This window comes from Cetorhinus maximus, chromosome 6, assembly GCF_964194155.1.
Source record: "Cetorhinus maximus chromosome 6, sCetMax3.hap1.1, whole genome shotgun sequence".
Lineage (NCBI taxonomy): Eukaryota > Metazoa > Chordata > Chondrichthyes > Lamniformes > Cetorhinidae > Cetorhinus > Cetorhinus maximus.
Window position 1 is genome coordinate 127,628,243 of NC_135884.1, and position 22,564 is coordinate 127,650,806.

The 22,564-nt window shown below is 42.3% G+C and overlaps 1 protein-coding gene and 1 pseudogene across 1 annotated transcript in view; one reads left to right on the top strand and one right to left on the bottom strand.

Moving 5' to 3' along the window:
- The first annotated feature begins 3,818 nt into the window (after positions 1 to 3,818).
- LOC144681387 (ATP synthase F(0) complex subunit k, mitochondrial pseudogene) lies at positions 3,819 to 4,198 on the top strand (annotated as a pseudogene).
- Positions 4,199 to 7,550: 3,352 nt separating this feature from the next.
- mvda (mevalonate (diphospho) decarboxylase a) overlaps positions 7,551 to 22,564 on the bottom strand; it is a 40,300-nt gene continuing 25,286 nt past the window's right edge. The window contains exons 8-10 of the mRNA XM_078544471.1: positions 20,752 to 20,867; positions 13,050 to 13,158; positions 7,551 to 9,936 (exon numbers count right to left, since the gene is read on the bottom strand). Coding sequence (XP_078400597.1) covers positions 9,862 to 9,936; positions 13,050 to 13,158; positions 20,752 to 20,867 — 300 coding nt within the window. The 3' untranslated portion in view covers positions 7,551 to 9,861. The remainder of the gene's footprint in view (positions 9,937 to 13,049; positions 13,159 to 20,751; positions 20,868 to 22,564) is intronic.

A 22,564-nucleotide genomic window follows, 5' to 3' on the forward strand; every position in this document is an offset into this window, starting at 1 on the left:
ATGCTGGTAACAGTCAGCAGGGCAGGCAGTACATGTGGAAATAGAGACTGAGTTAACGCCTCGGGTTAGGTATGTAGCAGGTTTTAAGCAAGTAGGGGAAGAGCAAAAAAATGAAGGTCAGTGATGAGGTGGCCGACAGGAGAGATTAAATGACAAAAGGGATGATACTCTTTCGAGTTACCAACAGTCACAGATTGCAACTCCTTTCGAGTACAATCACAGTTCTTGGTTTCCGGGAGTGGGACATGAACCCACAACCCTCTGATTCAAAGGTGAGGGTGCTATGAACTGAGCCACAGCTGACACCTCCAAAAAGGATGATGGTGCAAGGCAAAAGAAGATGGTGGTAACGAGACCAGTAACCTAACAGTCTAGAGGAGATGTAAATGGGAAAAGCAGAATCATCACTCATAGCTGCCATGGGAAATAATGGGAACACTGGTTATGATCTGAAACTGTTGAACACAAGATTGAGTCCGGAAGGCTGAAATTGCCCTATTGAAAGACGAGATACTGTTCCTTGAGCTTACGTTGGCCCAGTTCTTACATTCTCCGGAGGGTCGCACCCCGGAGGTGCCCTGGAAGATGCACTGGGGGATCCATTGAAAACAAGAAGTGGGGTCGGGTGACACAGGCTAGAGGGGCCAAATGGCCTACCCCTGTTCCCATGTTGTTTCTATGAAGTGTAGTCAAGATAGCGGTGGGAGTCAGTGGGCTAAAAGTGGATATTAGTCAGTAGCCTTTCCCCAGAGGGATAGGAGACAGAGAATTCGAGGAAGTGAAGGGAAGGGTTGAATGTGGACTCTGTGAAGGTGAGGAAAGGGTGAAAATTGGAAGCAAAGTTGATGACATTTTCTAGTTCAGGTTGAGAGCGGAAAGGGTACTAAAATAGTCATCAATGTACTGGAAAAAGAGCTGAGGGTGGGGCCCTGAGTAAAACAGAAACAAATGTTGCATATATCGCTCAAAAAGCTAGAACCCAATGGACTTGCACCTTTTATTTGGAGGAAGTGAATGGAGTCAAAGGGGGAAGTTGTTCAATATGAAAACAAATTTAGCTATAGGCAAAACTTTTCAACCAAGGGGAAGTTTGGGCATGGAACCTGCAATTAACCCAAACGCAGACCACATCAGTTCCAGCACAACCCAACATCTTGCTAAATGAACTTTTATATCTTACATCCTGACCACGTCAGGAAGAACATTATATGTAAATGCTTCCTTGTTTTGCCTCTCACACATCCACTTATGACTTATAAGTAATAATGTGCAGCGCCTGCTTTGACAATTATAGATACGGAAGGAGGAATCTCCCATATTGCAAAAGAAGATTGTGTGGGTGGGTTTTGAACTGATTTTCAGGATGAGAAGTCACACAACATTTCTGTCTTGAGAAGCACTATAGTAAAAATTCTGCCACTGATTATATTCTGTGTAATAGAACAGGTTTAGCTGTCTGAAATGAGTTATCCATGTGCAAGGGTCTCTTACTATCAAATCTCCTCTCAGTCTTCTCTCCAAGGAGAACAGTCCCAACCTTTGCAATCTATCCTCATAGCTGAAGTTTCTCATCCCTGGAACCATTCTTCTAAACCTCTTCTGCATTCTCCAATGTGTTCACATCCTCCCTATAATATAGTGCCCAGAACTGTACACAATATTCTAGCTGAGGTCTAATGAGAGTCTTATACAAATTCAGCATAACCTCCTTGCTCTTGTATTCTATGCCCCTGTTAATAAAGCCCAGGATACTATATGCTTTATTAACTGTTCTCTCCACCTGTCCTGCCATCTTCAATTATCTATGCAAATATACATCCAAGTCTTTCTGCTCCTGCACCCCCTTCAAAATTTCACCTCTTATTTTATATTGTCTCTCCATGTTCTTCCTACCAAAATGTATCACATTACACTTCTCCACATTGAACTTCATCTGCCACCTATCTGCCCACTCCACCAACTTGTCTATGTCCTCTTGAAGTTCCACACTGTTCACCTCACAGTCCACAACACTGCCAAGCTTCATTTCATCCACAAACTTTGAAATTGTCCCCTGCACACCCAGATCTAGATCATTAATAGATATCAGGAAAAACAAGGGTCCCAATACCGACCCCTGGGGAACTCCACTACAAACCTTCCTCCAGCCTGAAAAATATCCATTGACCATTACTCTCTGCTTCCTATTTTTCAGCCAATTTTGTATCCACGTTGCTACTGTCCCTTTTATTCCATGAGCCATAACTTTTCTCACAAGTAGGTTGTGTGGAAATATATCACCGTTCCTTCACTGTCACTGGGTCAAAATACAGGAACTCCCTCCCTAACAATATTGTGGCTGTACCTACACCACATGGGCTGCAGGGGTTCAAGAAAGCAGCTCACCATCACCTTCTCAAGGGCAATTAGGGATGAGCAATAAATGCAGGCCTAGCCAGCGATGCCTCCATCCCATGGATGAATGAAAAAATAATTGGGTAAATCTGTTAAGTAAAATGACAGAAGATCAGTGGAAGGTGTTCAAAAAATAATTTTAATGTGATACAAAACCAGTTTATATCCCTAAGGGGCAAGAGCTCTGCAGAAAATTGAAAGAAGCAGCATACAAAAATGTAAATAGTAGCACAGATTGTAGTAAATGGGAGCAATACAAGGACAGCAAAGGGTGGCAAAACAGATGCTATAAGTTACAATAAAGAAGCTTGTAAGGAATATTAAAATCAACAAATTTTTTATAATTAAATTAGGAAAAAGAGGACAGCCAGGAGTAATGTAGGCCCCCTGGAAACTGATAACAGTGATATTGTCAATGAAAATAAGGAAATGGCACACATGTTGAATTATTCTGCGTCAGTAACTACAGGAGAGTAAGAAATCAGCAAGCCGGAAATTTGGGGAAACACGGAATCAGCGCCAAGGACTCACCAAAATTAATGTAAGCAAAATAACAGTAATGAAAAAGATAATGACTTGAATCTTCTGATCGGTGTGCAGGGGCGGACCCCACACATTGACATGTAAAATGATGCGCGGTAATGTCGGGCGTGCGTCCCGACATCATGGCGCGTCATCCAGATCTTCAGTTCGGTGGGCACGCACCAGAGGCAACTGCGGGCCCGCCGAACTGTCAAAGGCCTGTTAAGGCCAATAATCACGTAATTAAACTGATTGTCTGGGCTGCCCGTCCAACCTTAAGGTTGGCGGGCAGGCGAAGAGCCCAGGCGGCCTTTGCATTTCTCATGAAACCTCATCCACGGGCGGGATGAGGTTTCATGAAGGACTTATAAATTAAATAAAATTTTTAATTAAAATACGTAAACATGTCCCAGCTCATGTGACAGCTCATGAGGGGACATGTCTGAGTATTTTTTTTTCTCTTTTTTACAATGTTTGATTCTTAAATTAATCTCCCTGAGGCACGAAGCTGCGCCTCAGGGAGATTTCTGCGCTCTTTCACGCACATGTACAAAAGAGCGCAGGCTCCGACTTTCCCTCCTCCCCCCACCTGCATGGGTAGCACTGAGCGCTTCCGGGCCTTAATTGGCACCGCCCATGCAAAATGGCAGAGCGCAGCCGATCACGGGCAGCAATCGGCTGCGCACCTGCTCCCACCCAACGGGGAGAAAATTCTGCCCAATGTCACTAAAGACTGACAAATCCCCAGGATCAGATGGTTTCCATCCCAAGGCTTTAATGGAATTAGGTGAGAAAATTGCAGAAGCCCTAACTATAAACTACTCTGGAACTTTTCCTTTAGATTGAATAATTGCACTGGTCATGCCACTGTTTAAGAAAGGTGGCAAGAGGGAAAGCAAGGACACGGAGAGCGGCCGAGTGAAGTTTGTGTGAGGGGTGTGAATGGTGGGACATGATGCTGGCAGTCAACGCCAGTTCACTGGCTTCCAGAAGTACTTCAATGCCTACACCATCACAGGGAGGAGGAATTATGTGATAGCTACAAATGCAGGGCTTGCAGCAATTTGGTTGTTCTTCAAACTGAGATCCAAAAAGAAGGCACCGCCAGCAATCACAGAAAAGAAATGATATGTGGTTCTCCTCGGGGCAGGGCAAGTGGAGTTTAAGGACCAGTATGTGGAATCTGTGTGAATGTTCAAAACCTCTGCAATCGTGTCACTATAGTGGTGTATTATAAGTTATCAGCCTTCACTAATACAACTCCTGGGACTCCAAAAAAAAATCAGTTTGCCCAACATCTTTTGTCAGGAAATTACTGCTACAATTAAAGACTGAATTACCGAACGCCTTAAACATTTCAACTGATTAGAACCAATGTGGATTTGTAAAGGGCAGGCCATGCCTGATGAGCTTAATTGAATTTTTTGAAGAAGTGAATACAGTAGTGGGCATGGGAATGTTTATGGATGTTATTTATATGGAATTCCAGAAGGTATTTGGTAAGTCCCTTATAACAGACTATTAGCTAAAAAAAAAATTCTTTCCAGTTATCAACAGTCACAGATTGCAACTCTTTCCAGTACAATCACAGTTCTTGGTTTCTGGGAGTGGGACATGAACCCACAACCTTCTGATTCAAAGGCGAGGGTGCTATGAACTGAGCCACAGCTGACACCTCGACTATTAGCTAAAAAAAAAATTCTTTCGAGTTATCAACAGTCACAGATTGCAACTCTTTTGAGTACAATCACAGTTCTCGGTTTCCGGGAGTGGGACATGAACCCACAACCCTCTGATTCAAAGGCAAGGGTGCTATGGACTGAGCCACAGCTGACACCTCGACTATTAGCTAAAATTCTTTCGAGTTATCAACAGTCACAGATTGCAACTCTTTTGAGTACAATCACAGTTCTTGATTTCCGGGAGTGGGACATGGACCCACAACCTTCTGATTCAAAGGCGAGGGTGCTATGAACTGAGCCACAGCCGACACCTCGACTATTAGCTAAAAAAAAAAAATTCTTTCGAGTTATCAACAGTCACAGATTGCAACTCTTTTGAGTACAATCACAGTTCTTGGTTTCCGGGAGTGGGACATGAACCCACAACCTTCTGACTCAAAGACGAGGGTGCTATGGACTGAGCCACAACTGACACCAGACTATTAGCTAAAAAAAAAAAATTCTTTCGAGTTATCAACAGTCACAGATTGCAACTCTTTTGAGTACAATAACAGTTCTTGGTTTCCGGGAGTGGGACATGAATCCACAACCTTCTGATTCAAAGACGAGGGTGCTATGAACTGAGCCACAGCTGACACCTCAAGTAAACTTGGATGTGAAACTCTTTCGAGTTACCAACAGTCACAGATTGCATCTCTTTCGAGTACAATCACAGTTCCTGGTTTCCAGGAGTGGGACATGAACCCACAACCCTCTGATTCAAAGGTGAGGGTGCTATGGACTGAGCCACAGCTGACACCAGACTATTAGCTAAAGTTGAAGCTCATGGACTTGAAGGCAAATTATTGACCTAATTAGAAAATTGGCTTATTGGCAGCAGACAGAGCAAGGGCAATGGGCAGGCACTCTAATTAGCAGGATACAACTAGTGCTGTCCTGCAAGGATCTGTGTTGGGGCCTCAACTGTTAACAGTATTTATTTATGATGGGATTGAAAGCCACATATCCAAGTTGTCTGATGACACAATGATAGGTGGCATTGTAAGCAGCGTGATAGAAGCATAAAATTATAGAGATATTGATAGATTAAGTGTCTGGGCAAAACTGTGGCAAATGGATTTCAATGTAAGCAAATTGAGGACATCCACTTTGGACCTAAAACAGATAGAAAATAATATTTTCCTTAATATTAAAAATCTAGAAACAATGATGGTCTAAAGAGATTTTATGATCCATGTACACAGATCATTAACATATCATGGACAGGTGCGGAAAAAATCGAAAAGGCGATTGGGTCTAACTAGGGACTTGAATACAAGGGGTTAGAAATCGTGTTTCAGCTGCACAAAGCCCTGATTAGTCTACACCTGATGTAGTGTAAGCAGCTCTAGGCATCACCCCTTAGGCAGGAAATATTGGCATTGGAGGGAGGGCAGTTAGGGTTTATCAGAATCAGTCATTATCCAATTGAATGGCAGAGCAGGTACAAGGGGGCTAAATGGTCTATTCCTGTTCCTATCATTCTATGATTTTAAGCAAAGAGCTGCTACTGGTATGACACACAGCTACATAACAGAAATATAATTTTTCTAACAGCTGGCTGGGGAATCAAATGGTCCTCATACCTGCATAAAACTGCAGATCTGAAACAAAAAAAAGAAACTGCTAGAAACACTCAAGGCACCAGCATCCATGAAGAAATTGACAAATTGTCATTTCAGATGTGGAGTCTTTATCAGAATACTTGAGTTTTGATGAAGCAGCAACTTACCTGTTCTTTCTACAGATGCCCCTGAGTGTCCCCAGTAGGTTCTGGCTTTGTTCCTATTAAAGTGCATGTGTGAGAATATCTAGTAAAACTGAATGCTCAAAAAAAACCTGCTCATTGTCAAGACAAACAGATAGGGTGTAGTTTCTTGGCCAGGTACTGGAGTACCTCCACCTCACATGCAGAGTCTGTCTCTTAAGGAAAGTTTGGAGGAAATGGACAGAGGGAGAGTTTATAAAAGAACAATTCTATTTGCTGTCTTCCTAGGATGAAACTGTAGCTGCACATCAAAACTTGTAAAAAGAATTCCTTTACTTTAGACACTGAACATGATAAAATAACAAGGGCCCTCGATTGCTCTTTTCTTCATCATTTTCCTCACACATCCACCTTAATCTTGGGCTTCGCAAAGCTCACTGAGACTAAAGGCTGACTGAAATGTTGACTGAAAGGTGACTGTACATTGTGAAGTCCTGCCGAGCCTAACCAATGAGCAATGTACATCTCAAAGGAACATGAACATTCATTAGAAAAAGATACTTTTGGAGTTATAAACAGGTGTGACAATCTGTCTAGCATTAATTTGGTAGCTGCCCCTTTAGTCTTTTAAAGTATAAAAACAAACGGCATTCAAAATCACGAGGGGGTGAAATTCATCTTTGGCCTGAGAGTGCAAAATGGGTATTAGTGAATCAGCAATCCATTTTACATCCCTCCCATTGACTTCAATGGAAAAGAAAATTGGGCAGGGCGTAAGGCAGACAATTGCCAGCAAGAAGACGACAAATTGGAATCCATAAAATGTAACTGCATGCACGCACATACAGAATGATTTAGGTTCTACTATTGTGGCCATGTTTATTGCTACATGAGCATTATTCCAGCATGTGTTAATTCACTCATTGGCTGACATTCTTTAATTTTCACCTAGATTTTACTGACACTCTCAGGTTCTGCTGGTTCCATTTGATAAAAACACTCCCATCGTCCACATTCTTTTCCGATGCAGTATCTGTTGCATAATCTGAATACTTATTTTACTGATCATATCCTGCTGGTGGTAGACAGACTGTTGGTAGTTAGGATTCTGGAGATATTTATATGAGGAAACCGAAAATCTATCAGATACAGGCACATATTTTGGCTGATAAAGCCAATTTAATAATATAACCACCATAAATATATTTTATAAGTAAATGATTTATTTTCAGAACAAGATCGCACATAGCATTGTTTCAACACCTACAGAGAATAATGGACATACATCTGAAAAAACATACTTCTCAGAAATTCATGAGATGCATGAGGTTAGAACATCACCTTTTTTGCAGATGCCAGACTTTGAATCCATCCCAGACTGATGGGATAACATTCTCCTTTTTCTGCTGGCTGCAAGAATACTACATAAAATGAGCCCACATCCTCATTCCTACCAGCTGTGGGCACAAAACTGTCCATAATTTGGCGATTTTAATAAATCAAATAGGCCAAACAGATGCCAGGTGTGGAGGAACAGAAAAAAAAATCTTCTGAGGTTTGTGTGAAGGCACACTTTTAATTAATACTAAAGAAGCTTTACTCTGCACCTAGACTGTGCTATATTTGGCCCGGGTATACCTGAAGTTAAAATTGGGTTTTGGAATTAAGATGATCTTTGCTTAGGAGCTGATATTTCTCTCCTCACCTTATGTTTATGTTGATTTCCATACATAAATACATCAGGAAAAAATGTAATTTGTAGCAACTTTTAAGATTGAATATAAATGAAAATCAGGCTTAGTCACTATAAACATATTGATCAAGCACAGCGGTAATTTGTAAATGATCATTTAATGACAAGAATTCATTCAATTCTGCTACACAATGTCTGCAGCTCCTGTATTGTATCAAATCAATTTAAAAACTGTTCAGTTTATACAACTGAAGTTAGTAAAGCAATGTTGGAATTGCACGTTAACAGGAGGGAATAGAAGCAGAGAAAAACTGGAGAAATTAGTACAAGATGCCACAGTATGCAGTTAATGTGCACGAACTGAAGGTAGAATGTGGATTCATCACCATTAATCCCCAGTTCTAAATCTGAAATGAGCTATACATGAAGTCAGAAAGTGGAGGTAAGGGATTCTCCACAAATGGTACGAAGGCATAGGGATGAATAAACCCAAATTCCAAAACCCCAGCCCTGTCTCCATTCCCTGAACACAAGCAAGCTCTCCCAAAAGTTACAATGTCAAAGCTCTGAGGTCAGGTTGATTGATACATACTGACGGTTGGTCAGTGAGGAGAGGACTTCGTGAACAATGTACTTATAAAATACCATAGTTAGAAAGAGGTAAAATAAAATGCAGATAAAATTTAAACTAATACACATTAAAATAGTGTCTCATTCCCAATTTAGTAAATAAAACATTCAATTGTAGCCCCCCACCAACTTCGATTCTACCCATCCCCCTCCTCCCCAGGGAATTACTGATGCAGAAGGTACAGCTTTTCTTGCAATAGTATTGTTAGATTTCATTCTGGACCAGTCACATCTCAGCTAACTTTGAAAAGGGTTTCATGTTCTTAGGGTTTTTGGTGGTTCTCAACAGTAAGTTCCAGGTGAAAAATATAATCTTTTTGTATACAGACTTGATTATTTCATTAACCAGGTTTCTGAGGTTTATATGGTTTGGAATAGATCCAAAATTTGGGCAAATGTAGTGCATTAATTAAAGGATTATAGCAGGTTTAAGTGACAATCTTCAAAAGATAATACAAATCTATGGTATTTATAATTCTAAGATGCAAATCCCACCTAGATTTGGCTTTTACCATTGATAACAATGAGATGCATTCAAATATACAATGATGCTATGGGACCCATAAGGATATCCTATATACTATTTCATTAAAACTGTCAAGTAAACTTCTACATGTACTACTAATCAATTTTGTTAGTCAGTTGTTTACATCTGAATGAAGCACCTTGTTTGTCATCAATGCTATACGCACTAGACGCAAATCTGAATAGAAACTAAATTATGACTTTTGGATATGGAGATTTAAATTGGATTTCATCAGAAATCAAATTACATTAAACTAGACTGGATAAAAGGTATCATTTAAAGAACACAGTAGTTTTTATTACTGCAGAGTGCAGGGGTTTTTATTTTATACACAAAACCTATACTATTAACTGAGCCAAGATCCAGGAAAACAGGTATTTTAAATTGTATTCCTAGGCCAGCTATGTTGGGGAGTATGATGAGATAGGCAGCGGACAAGTCACACTTCAAATTTCTACCTATACATGGCTTTAATGGTTTATTCAGAAATCAGGCATCTTATGTGCCAAAAACTGTGTGTAAGAACCATTTGTACTTTGTTGATACAAACTGAAACTAGAGATGATCTGCAGTGTGCAATATAACTCAGATAAACAAATGCCAAGTTTATTACAGTGAAAAGATCTTAGAGCTCTCTCTCCAAATGCAGAAAGACATCTTTCCGGTACTATTGCTTGGGAAGCCCATCTTCTCCAAGTAGGTGAAGGTTGGCATCTTCTATCAACTGTGGCCCTGGTCCTACCTTTGGAAAGAAAATCCAGACTTTCAAGACAAATGCTAAATTCATAAAAGAGCAAAGTATTGGAACATAGAAATATTTGGTCATCAAGCTTTCTTCATCCAATAAAGCAATTTTAATCTGCACTGTCAAGGGGCAGAATATTGAGCTCGGCGGGTGTACGCCCGACTTGGCCGAGCATAAATGACGCGCGATGACGTCAGGCGAGCGTCCCGACATCATCGCGTAGTCCCACAATATTTCTTTCAGCGGGCGTATGCCGGAGTCGGCAGTGTGCCCGTCAACAATTAAAAAGGCATGTAAAGGCTATTAAAAAGGTAATTAAATTCAGATTTACGCTGCCTGTCCAACCTTACGGTTGGCAGGCAGGCGAAAACGCCAAGCAACCTTTGCACTTTTTCCGAAACCTCATCCACAAGCAGGATGAGGTTTCCTAAAGCAAATAAAAATAAAATAAAAATTTTACACTTGAATTAAAACATGTCCCTGCTCATACATGACAGAGTCACATGAGGGGACATGTTTTATTACATTTTTATTTTCTTCATTAGTTTTTTTAAACAGCGCTTCATCTCCCTGAGGCAGCTCCGTGTTTCAGGGAGATTGGAGCGCTCTTTCACGCATAAGCGTGAAGTTCACGCTAGGCCTGGCTCCCCCTTCTCCCCCTGCCTGGACAGGCAGCGCTCAGCACTGCCGCTCGCATTCCACACTAGGCGGGCCTTAATTGGCCCACCAGCATAAAATCGCAGTGCCGTGCTGATCGCGGGCGGCAATCGGCTTCCCGACACCCCCGCCGAGCACCCCCGCCAAGGGCAAAATTTGGCCCAAGGGCTCATTCCAATTTACAAAATCTAAGAGGAGGTAAATAACCACAGGTAACCTATCCAAGAACAGAACTGAAATTCCTTCCAATCCTAGTGCAAAATCAAACTAACTCAAGGATGTAATGTTTACATTATTCAACCTAACCTGTTGCATTCTGTGCAAAGGATTCTTTTAGCTAGAACAGGAATGAATGCATATTAACAAAGAGACAGTTATTACAGAGCTAAAGTTGATAAAAATATTTAATATCCAGGATGAAATGCTATGAATGCTGAAGGTTAGTGAGGAAACAATAAAGGCACTAAACATAATTTTTTCAATGTGTAGCAGGAACTGTAGGGGGTGACTAATGGTACACTGCTGTTCAAAATGTTGGGGGGGGCGAAGCAATATTGATCCATCAACCTGACCACAAATTAACTGAATTCTTAAAAGACATAGACCAATTAGGGAAAGATGGTAGTTTAGGGGTAATCTCATTAGACCAGTAATCCAGATGCCCAGGCTAATGCCCCAGGGACATGTTTCAAATTCCACCATGACAGCTGCTGGGATTTAAATTCAATTAATAAATCTGGAATATAAAGCTAGTCTCAGTAATGGTGAGCATGAAAGCTATCAGTGATTGTTGTAAAAACCATCTGTTCACTAATGCCCTTTAGGGAAAGAAATCTGCCATCCTTACCTGGTCTGGCCTACATGCAACTCCAGACCCACAACAATGTGCAATGATTCTTAACTGCCCTCTGGCAGTCTCAGAGACATTGCTAAAAGCCAACATGAAAGGATCATGGATCATAGAGTATTTCTCAGGTTTGTGGGCAGCAGCTAGTAAGCCTGTCCCAAGGTTCATTGCTTGAACTGCCTTTAATCAGGACTTGGGCAATAAAGGGGTGGATATTCTTTGGATGATACCAAAGTGGGAGAAAGAGTAATAAGAGACCAGGAAAATGCATGGGGCTACGGTAGGGCTTAAGCAAGTGAGACGAATGGATCAGTAAGTGGCAGATGCAATTTGATATATTAAAAAAAAATGACATAACATTACATTTTGAGAACAAGAATAAAAATGGAAAAAGCCTTAAATAGTCAAATGTATTAACCTACTAAAGAAGCAAAGGTACAAGGCATAAAAGTGTGTGAGTATCTATAAGAAAGCAATTAAGACAAATGGGATTTTGGGGGTTACACAAGAGAAATGGCACGCAAAATCAAAAAGATCATCTGAAATACCATGTGCAGCTTTGTGTTTCTCATTAAGGGAAGAATAGCCCTGGGAAAAGTGCACTTAATACCAGAGTTATAATAAAAATAAAACGTCTGAGTTATAGGGAAAATTAAAGCAACTGGCTTTTGTGCCCCCTGCTGATGGGTTTAAAGGCTGGTGGGCAGGGGGGCTTGTTAAGTCCAGCAGGCAGCCTGCCTGCCAATTACCCATCGCCCTTGCCACCACTGCAATTATATCAATGGTGAGGGTGGTGTTGGGCTGCCCACCTGCCAGTAGACCAATTGATTCCCAGTTAAGGGCCCCATCCCACCACCGACGGGATTTAACCGGCAGTGGGAGAGACCTATGTCAAGTGGCCAGCCTGGCATGTTTTCCTGTGCGAGCTGGTGGTGGGCAGGAGGCTGTCCCTCCTTACTGGGCCCCCAGGACCAATGGAGGGCCCCTCCAAGGTTTTACACCTGCACCCGGTTGTCCTCTATCCACTGAAACCGCAGCCCCAGCCCTCTCACCAGGACCTGTCAGCTTTGCACCCGGCAAGGCCCCTGAATACTGATCAAATGCTGCACACAATAATGGTGAGCTGCCAGCCTCTGATTGGATAGCTGCTCTCTAAGCGGGAGGGGGGTTGGTTCGAGGGGACTTCCTGTTCCTGGATGGTGGAAATCCTGCCTCCCAGCCTTTTAATGGTGAACTGGCTGTTAAATGGCTGTGGGGCAGCTGGTATTGCCCTTGATGGGCTGCCTCCCCCACCCTGGCTTTTTAGCTGGGGGTTGCGGGGGGCGGTATTGGTGGTGGGCTATCCACACCTTGCATAATTCAGCCCTGGGTTGCAGGTAATTGAAAAACGTTCAAAATGACAAAAAGAATGACAAGATGAACACAGATGGATCACTTCCATAGGTATTTAAATCAAAGACAAGAGGCCATGATATCTAGATAAGCATTTGCTACATAGAGTGGGAGATTAGAAGAAATATTTTATGCAAAGAATGGTATCCTCAAACCAAGCAGCAAAAAGACAGGGGATAAGAAGTTATTTGGAGGTACTGCATTAAATATTTACCTGAGTGTTGATGATGTATTGAATTCCAGCCTTAACTGGACCCATCTTGATGCTGGACTTCAGATGTTCTGATACAGATACTGAATTTACAGGCAAGCCTTTCAGGAACCTAGAAAATGATTAGACTCTTACAAAATGTAGAGAGAGATAAAACACAATTCCTTTAAACTTTTCTGTTCGATCTTTCATTTTAACACAGACTCCACCCATCATTTGTGTATTTTCATTGAAATCAGTCTTTTATCTAAAATGAAATATTTAAGAAAAAGAATCAAAGGCTGGGAGGGAGGTGTAAAAGCTGAATCAAAACATTGAAATTAGATCTTGCCATTAAATTTAGGAGGACATCAGCATTCCAGGCATTTCCAGGTTTCCTGATGACAAATGTGCATGACTCCCATTCTCCCCACCTCCCCATAAATATTGGGGCCGAGGTATTTAAACAATGGAGGTTTCAAAGAATGGATACTTTAGGAACATCGTAGAAAAGCAGTTCTCAAAATAACTTTCTTTCCTTAGGCCCACATGCCGATGAACAATATTAAAGTTAATGATTGTTAGATTACAAAAGTAGGGAGGTCATGTTGGAGTTGTATAGAACCTTGGTGAGGCCACAGCTGGAATACTGTGTGCAGTTCTGGTCGTCACATTACAGGAAGGATGTGATTGCACTGGAGGGGTGCAGAGGAGATTCACCAGGATATTGCCTGGGATGAAACATTTAAGTTATGAAGAGAGGTTGGATAGACTTGGGTTGTTTTCATTGGAGCAGAAAAGACTGAGGGGTGACCTGATCGAGGCGTACAAGATTATGAGGGGCATGGACAGGGTGGATAGGGAGCAGCTGTTCCCCTTAGTTGAAGGGTCAGTCACAAGGGGACATAAGTTCAAGGTGAGGGGCAGGAGGTTTAGGGGGGATGTGAGAAAAAACTTTTTTACCCAGAGGGTGGTGACGGTCTGGAATGCACTGCCTGGGAGGGTGGTGGAAGCGAGTTGCCTCACATCGTTTAAAAAGTACCTGGATGAACACTTGGCATGTCATAACACTCAAGGCTATGGGCCAAGTGCAGGTAAAAGGGATTAGGTAGGTAGGTCAAGTGTTTCTCACGTGTCGGTGCAGACTCGATGGGCTGAAGGGCCTCTTCTGCACTGTGTGATTCTGTAATTGTTTGTGAGTAGTGGTATGGTTTTTGTCAAAGTTGTTAATAAACAAAATAGGCAGATGCTGGAGATCTGAAGTTAAAAAAAAGAAAACACTCAGCAGGTTGGGCAGCATATGTGGAGAGTGGAAAGGGTTAATGTTTCAAATTGATAGCCTTTTGTCAGAACTCCTCTCTCCCATGTTTTTAACACTTTAAATAAAGATTTAGCTACTTTTTACAAGTCAGTTTAATTACTCCACAAGAAGCCTGTGCCCCTTCTGACAGAATTAGGTGCCTCTTTTTAAATCTCAAGGCCACTTTTATTTTAATGAAATATCAATAAGCTAATTTCCTTTAATTAATTCCCCCTTAATTACCAAGAAAACAAACCAATTGAAAAGACTGCCTCTTTAACACGGGCCTGTTTTTTTTTGGCACTCAGTATTCCACAATGTTGCCCTTGTTCTAAAAGCCCAGGGGCTGAATTTTCCCGTCGGCGAGCGGGGGCGGGGCCCACTTGCTGACATGTAAAATGACATGCGGTGACATCGAGCATGCGTCCCAAAGTCACCGCTCGTCATTTAGATTGTTAGTTCAGTGGGCGCACAGCCACGTTGGCTGCTCGCCCGCCGAACTGTCAAAGGCCTATTAGGGCCATTATAAAACTAATTAAAGTTGATAAGAACGTTGCCCATCCAACCTTAAGGTTGGCGGGCAGGCAAAGAGCCCACGCAGTCTTTGCATTTTTCATGAAACTTCATCCACGGGCGGGATGAGGTTTCATGAAGGATTTGTTAATTAAATAAAACGTTTTGGAAAAATTAATGGACATGTCCCAGCTCATGTGACAGTTTCACATGAGGGGACGTGTCCTTAAAATTTTTTTTCACCTTCATTAAACTTTCCACAACTTAAACTAATCTCCCTGAGGCACCTCAGGGAATCGCCCCCCCCGTCCGCACAGGGAGCGCACAGCTGGCGTAAAATGGCACAGCTGGCGTAAAATGGCGGCATGCACCCAATCGGGGGCACCGATCGGATTCGCGCTTTCTCCCGCCCGCTCCCACCCGCCCCTGCACAACCCCCTTGACGGGGGGCAAATTCTTTCCCAGGTTGTGATCTTGTTTTGTATTTTTTCATAGTTTTTAATAAACCATTCGGATACAATTTTTATTGCCTACCTCTACTTTTTCTTTGACGTAGTAACAATCAGGCTCTCTAACAGCCGCAGTTGTACAGCCTTTTTATTGGCTCTAACATTGCTGCATTTTTCTTCTTTCCTTCTTGCTTTTTCAAAAAAAACAGTTCTGCAGTTTGTATTTTCCAATGGTTTAATTTGTTTTTCTTTCTTGGTTATATTTTTTTTAAAAGTCCCATTGTGCAATGTGTTCTTTGTTTCTTCGCATTTTAAAAAAATCCTAATTCCTTTTTACTTTTCTTTTGTCTTTATATTTTATTACACTTTTTTTTTGTCCCAGAGTCATTTGCCCTCTTTTGGAATTCTGCTCTTTTTGTTCAACTTGGATTCCTTTCCCCACCATATCATTGCACTTCTATGGGCCCATAAACCCAAGATCCAAGTATACCATTCTGTACAAAAGGGTCTGAAGAAGGGTCATACGGGATGGAAATGTTAACTTTGTTTTTCTTTCGCCACAGACGCTGTCAGACCTGCTGAGTTTTTCCAACATTTTCTGTTTGTGTTTCAGATTTCCAGCATCCACAGTATTTTGCTTTTACCATTCTGTACACCCTGGGGGGAAATTCAAATGCTCCCATTTTCAGGCACGGGGATCACCATTCACCTTGAGGTTCCATTGAGGCTGGCAGCACAACAAGCTTTGTTCTGGCTCGAGGGGCTGAATGGCCTACTCCTGCTCCTAATTCGTGTGCTCGTATGTAATTCCATGACAGCACTTGCGAACCCACCTGTGTTGCAGTATCTGGAGGCCAATGTCTTCTCCTTCCACTGCAACATCTGAGTGCTGCAAAGGAACTCAGACTTAGGTCATGCAATCCATGTTCGCAGCCATACAAACTCAGACTGCTGCCATCAAGGCTGTGGATTTCAGTGCTCATAAAGGGCACACAGATTCTCACAGCAGTCTAACAATTTGTGCTCTATCAGATGACTAGAAATGCTGAGGCACTAATCCAGTAAAGTGGCAGTGGATCCGTGGTGCTCCCACCACTGCCACTCTGCCAGTCTCCTTGCTAGTGTCCCTCAGCTGGCCAACCCAGCCTGCTGCCTCCTAAGCTAAGGTGTGCAGCCTGAAGTAAGGCCCTCCAAGCCCAGAGCTGCTTGAGGTCATACCACAAGGCCACTTGAGTCTCCTCCAGTGAAAATCAGCAGCCTTCCATCAGCCATTTTGCAGCCACTGTGGTAGCACTGCGTAGGGGCATTAGGACAGGCAACGACATCTGCTAGACAGGCACTAAAGAAATGCAGAAGGGTGAATAGTTCCGCTTTGTATGCACTATTGGAGCTGTTGTTTGAAAAACAGTTATGGAAAGATTTTTTTTTTGTTGGTGGCATTTATCTCAGGATTTTGGCCAAGATGATTCTTGGTATGTAGCTGATGGATCGAAAGGTGGAGAATTGTGGAGCAATGCTGATGATGGAATGACGACATAAGGGAACCAGAGTGTCAGTAGCCGTTCACAGATAGCCCGTCTGGGAGTGGAAGGTCCCAGATACCTTGTTCCTGCCTCCTTTTCCTTCTTCAAGCTGGCCACTGAATGACTGGTGACAAGGGCTGTGCCTTCATGATAGTTGGTTTGCTGCCTCCTCCACAACCTATGATAAACTTGTACACACACTCAGCTGAGTGCAGGAAAGCACCTCCTGAGCAGTCCAGGCACCAAAATTGTTGTTTCAGCACATCAGTTGTTTGCTTCATAATGTTCCTTGTGGCTGCGTGGCACTTGTTATAGGCATGTTATCCTCATTGGGTCAGGTGATGTAGATGGGTCAAAGACAGATATGTAGAGTATGCCTCATCAGCAAACAACCAGCCTCTGATTCATCATGTGGGTCCAAAGACTGTGGGAATAACTGACTGCCTCAGGCTGAAGATGGTATAGCTTCTGTCAAGATAGTGGGCACCCACCAACATGATGTTCTGGCCATTGTCATACACCAACTGCAATCTGATAGAATGGTAATCTTCGCTGTTCTGGTATATTTCCCTGTATACAAGTGGGCTCACTATCGGGAATATTCTGACAAAGCCAAGAGCCTGTTCCTCCTGCTTTTCTGGTAAGAGAGAAAACCATGAAGCCTCCTTTCCTGACATACAGGGCCTCAGACACCTCCCTGATAAAGCAGAAGATGGGAAACTGGGAATGTTGGTGAGGTTGCCTGCTTCCACCTTGTAGCATCTACTTGTGTAGAAGATAAGGGCGACATTGACTTTGATGGCCACTGGCAGCGCTGTCCTTTCCTGCTGTGCAGCTGCAAGTCCTGTTGAAGGAGGTGGCACGGTTCAGTTACCGCCTTCTTGGTAAATTGTAGGCACCTTACACTGCTCCTGCCTGAGGTAAGGGTTTAGGTACTCCCTGAAGACCCCTGCTAGGCAGGGCCTTTTATTGAGAGCCCTCCTTCTCCTCTTTCAGTGCACAGTTTCCCATCTCTGTAGCCTATGCTCCATGACTTTGTTCTGTTGCAACCCAAGGGGGACTGCAAACATAGCTCCCGTAACGCTAGCTGAACGGGCAGGAAATTTTTTCGACCTCCCTGTAAGAATACAGCAAGGTGCCTTCAAATTCAACAAGTCATCAAAACTCCTCCAAGAACGCATCACAGTACTTCCACAAATATTTACAAGAACAAAAGTAATTTAAAAGCAGCTCACTTGGAAGTTGGATGATTGGCCCTTTAACTAACACTAATGTGGAGACTCTTGTGCAGCTAACACATGAGTGAACAGGACAGGGTGTGAACTAGACCCATGTGGTCCATGTTGGCAGAACATGTATTAATTCAGCTCTAGGGGCTGATTAACATCACAATCTGCCCACTCTACATGTTTCTGATGCCATGTCAGTCAGGGCGGCTGTGCGGGCCACACTGGAAGTGGCCAGAAGCGTTCGGTCACCATTATTTCTCTTTGGGGCTTCCTTAGCATTGGTACCAGCAGCACTATAGAGCCCAATTTTGTGGCCCCTAACTCCTCATTACTCTAATTCCCCCCACTTCAAATACTCACTGCTCTGTTAGATTCTCACTGCACCTCCACCTCAACTCTAAACTCCAAGAACTGACTACTCCCTAAAAATCTGCAATATTTTCCTCACCACTGGTCACTATGTTCACTTGCCTAGCAGACTTCATCACTATCATACCCTTCACAAATTCTTACAAACAAATTAACCTAGTCCAGAAACAGGATTTATATCAACTCCTGTAACCAAATGCCCCAAGTGACATAAAAATGGAGAATGCTGGAAATACTCAGCAGGTCTGGCAGCATCTGTGGAGAGAGAAACAGTTTTTTTTAAATTTCATTCATTCATGGAATGTGGCTGTCGCTGGCTTGACCAGCATTTATTGCCCATCCCTAATTGCCCTTGAGAAGGTGGTGGTGAGCTGCCTTCCTGAACTGCTGCAGTCCCTGTGTTGTAGGTACACCCACAGTGCCGTTAGGGAAGGAATTCCAGGATTTTGACCCAATGACAGTGAAGGAACGGTGACATAGTTTCAAGTCAGGATGGTGAGTGGCTTGGAGGGGAATTTCCAGGTGGTGGTGTTCCCATGTGTCTGCTGCCCTTGTCCTTCCAGATGGTAGTGGTCGTGGGTTTGGAAGATAATGTCTAAGGAGCTTTGGTGAATTCCTGCAGTGTATCTTGTAGATGGAAAACACTGCTGCCAGTGTGTCAGTGGTGGAGGGAGTGAATGTTTGTCGACAGGGTGCCAATCAAGTGGGCTGTTTTGTCCTGGATGGTGTCAAGGTTAATGTTTCAGCTCAAGGAGCTTTCTTCAGAACCTGACCTGAAACATGAACTCTGTTTCCCTCTTCACAGATGGTGCCAGACCTGCTCAGCATTTGCAGTTTTTATTTCCTATTTCTAGCATCTGCAGTATTTTGCTTTTGCCCCAAGTGATATGCTTCCTTATAAAAGGCTATATCCTCAGATTCCCCATAAGCAACACCTTATGAAATCCCGGGGTTGCTAGGAGTCTTGCACATAGTGACATGTCCTACAACAGCTTCCTCATTGCACATTGTTGAATTGATAGAACAGAATGCCTTATTCAGTCATCATCTATTACACTAAATTTACAACCCTGACATCTTTGCTGGAATTTTACTGTTGAGTGACAAGAACCTTATGACTATTATATACTGTAATGTAATAAATACTTTGCAGATGAAGGTCATTGAGTCATGCTGAGCAGTACAGCTTCCCAATTGTTCATTTGGGAAAGGAATCTAGTATGCAAAGGGAGAAAACCACCTGGATGTTCAAAATCTGACAAGCAGTCATTGCCAGATGGGTGAATGAAAGGGTTCTGGTTCCTGGCAAGTACCCAAACAAATCCCTTTATTTATATCAGCATAGCTTGAAGTGAGAGGGGGAATTAAAAGGCCAATATGTCGACATAGTATTTTCTATGAGCTATCCATCTAGGAAAGAAATTTTTCAAGCTTCAGATTTTGAATGTGGGTATATTTAATCAATCAACCTTCACCTTGAGAGGGTGCAGAGGAGATTTAGCAGAATAGTTCTGGGGATGAGGGATTTTAGCTAAAAGTTAGGTTGGAGAAACTGAGGCTGTTTTCTTTGGAGCAAAGAAGGTTGAGGGGAGACTGACAGAGATGTACAAGATTATGACAGGTTTAGATAAGGTAGGCAAAGAAAATCTGTTCCCATTAGCTGATGGTACAAGGACAAGGGGAAACAGATTAAAGATTTTAGGTAAGAGATTCAAGGGGGATGTGAGGAAGGACTTCCTTATTCTGTGGGTTGTAATGGCCTGGAACTTGCTGCCTACAAGGGTGATGAAAGTAAATGATCAATGATTTCAAAAGGAAATTGTATAGGCACATGAGGGGATTGCTCTATAGAGAGCCGACATGGACTTGATGGACTGAATGTGCTGTCATGACTCAATGACCTATATAGTCACATAATTAACAATTTACAACTGAGCTTTGAAGCTCCAAATATATATAGAATGCAGTGTAATCTCAACTTCCTCCTGCGCAACAGCAACATTTGTAAACAGCTCTTCAATTTTCTTGAAGATGGAAAGAGCTAGTGCAAACCAGAGCTAGTACATTCATAAACATGTTCAAAACCAATTATAACATTTGGTATTTGAGGTTAAGGAATTTTCAGGAGCCAGGAAGCCGGAAATTTACAATAAAATGTTGAAACTGCAGGTTCTAGAAATACTTTCTCCTCCTTCTATACAACCTTAACAAAGGTCACTAAGATCAAAGTAATGTGGCTGTATCCCTCAATAGATATAGGAGAGCAAAGGTTGCAAATCAAACAGATTTTCATCATGTGCAACAGTATAGAACTTTACTTTATAATAGGAACATATAACTCACTGTTCACCATTTTCTTCAGGAGGAAAGTAATGTTTCACAACTTCCACAAACTCATCCACATGTTGCTTTCGTGTGTAAATAACTGCATTGGGACCCGCATCAAATGTGTACACTACCTAACATAAACAAAAATGGATCAGAAACAAAAATGCTCTACATTTCATCAAAAAGCTACGAGAAGCCTGTCTAACTTACAGAATATCTGTGTATTTTCAGTACATTCTTAATTACTGTGCATATCACCAGAAAGGTTGTATTTCATCCCTCAGTTTCCACTATACACACTGGGGCTCATTTCAACGTTCTTCAGGAACTAAAGGGTAAAATAACACGCAGATGGTGTTTATAATCAGTGAGCAGTTACTGTAGGTTGTGGCATATAAATTGACCCGGTGTTTAAGACGACCCATTTCTTCTGGCGCTAAAATGCGTGTTTAGGCCTTAATTCAGTGTATAGTCAACTCCCCATTTTTCTGGTAATTAATGCCTGTTTAGGGCTATACTCACATTAGGAGTTGGTCTCAATTTTTCAGCTCAGAGCTACATGTTTAGGGTTATACCCGCCTTTTAAGTTGGCGCATGGGATCAAGCATGTGATACGGGCTGTGTTGCCAAAATGTGAGGGAGTTTAAGACACACCCACACAGAACAGACCGCACATGGTGACCAATGATCAGAAATGGGTCCTCCTGCACCAAACTGGCAGTTCACATTTTATACTCAGCGAATAAGCTCACCCCTGTTTTTGGAATGATTTTTCAAAACTTCAAAGGTCAAATTTTATGCTACAATCTATGGTATTTTAATGTAAGAGAAGGATTGTTCCATTAGATTCCTAATAGATAAATTAAATGATGCATAACCATGTTGAAGTATCTGATATATCGAAATACATGTACACTTGGAAAATTGGCTGGATTACTCTCAGTGTATTTCTTAGCTGGTAGGTCAGGCAGCTCTTCCAAGTTAAATAAAATCCACATTTTAAAGTATAAGCTTTTTGAAGAAGTTGCTTTGTTACAATTTCTCTACAGTAAAATAAGATAATGCACTACTGAAAACAAGAGCTTCAAATTGAATCTATGGCCGGGATTTTCCAGTCCCGCCCTAAGTCAACAGACCTTTGGCTGGTCCATCAAACTTTCCATCTGTGCAGGACCGGAAAATCCCAGCCTCTATGAATTAACGTGAATTTGTAAATTGCTTTGTATTTTATGAACAGGTGTCTGCAATACTCAGAGACTTTGAGTGTAGGCCATGGTTGTTGTGAGTACACAGTGTACATGTATCATTTGTGCTCACATAAAAGATGAGGCATTCACACCCTTTATTTTGTTAGGGCTGTGTCTTAAACAAGGATCTCCTGCTGTGCCTAGGGCTAGGTCTGTGTTTGTCCTCTGATGCAATATTGTATAGTGTTCCTTCACAACATCACAAGTTACAATTGACAAGTGCAATATGGCACCTAGAGTCAAGCAGAGTAAAACCCGAGCCACAGAACTGCAAGTGAAGGCAGAAATTAGGATCTAGAGCCTTCAGTACAATCAGTACTGATTCAGTACAATCTTTTACTCTCATCCTTGGTACGGAACAATTTGTTCTGCCTCCCTACCTCACTTTCCTCCTTAAAATCTACCTTGTTGACCAAGCTTTTGGTCACCTGACATAATATTTCCTTATGCGACTCAGGGGAAAATTTTCCCCCCGTTGGGGGGGGAAGTGCAGGAGCGGACGCTGGCAGGCGCGACTCCGATCCGCCGCCATCTTACATGTCATCCGCCAGGAAGCGCAATGCGCTCCCTGTGCGGATGGG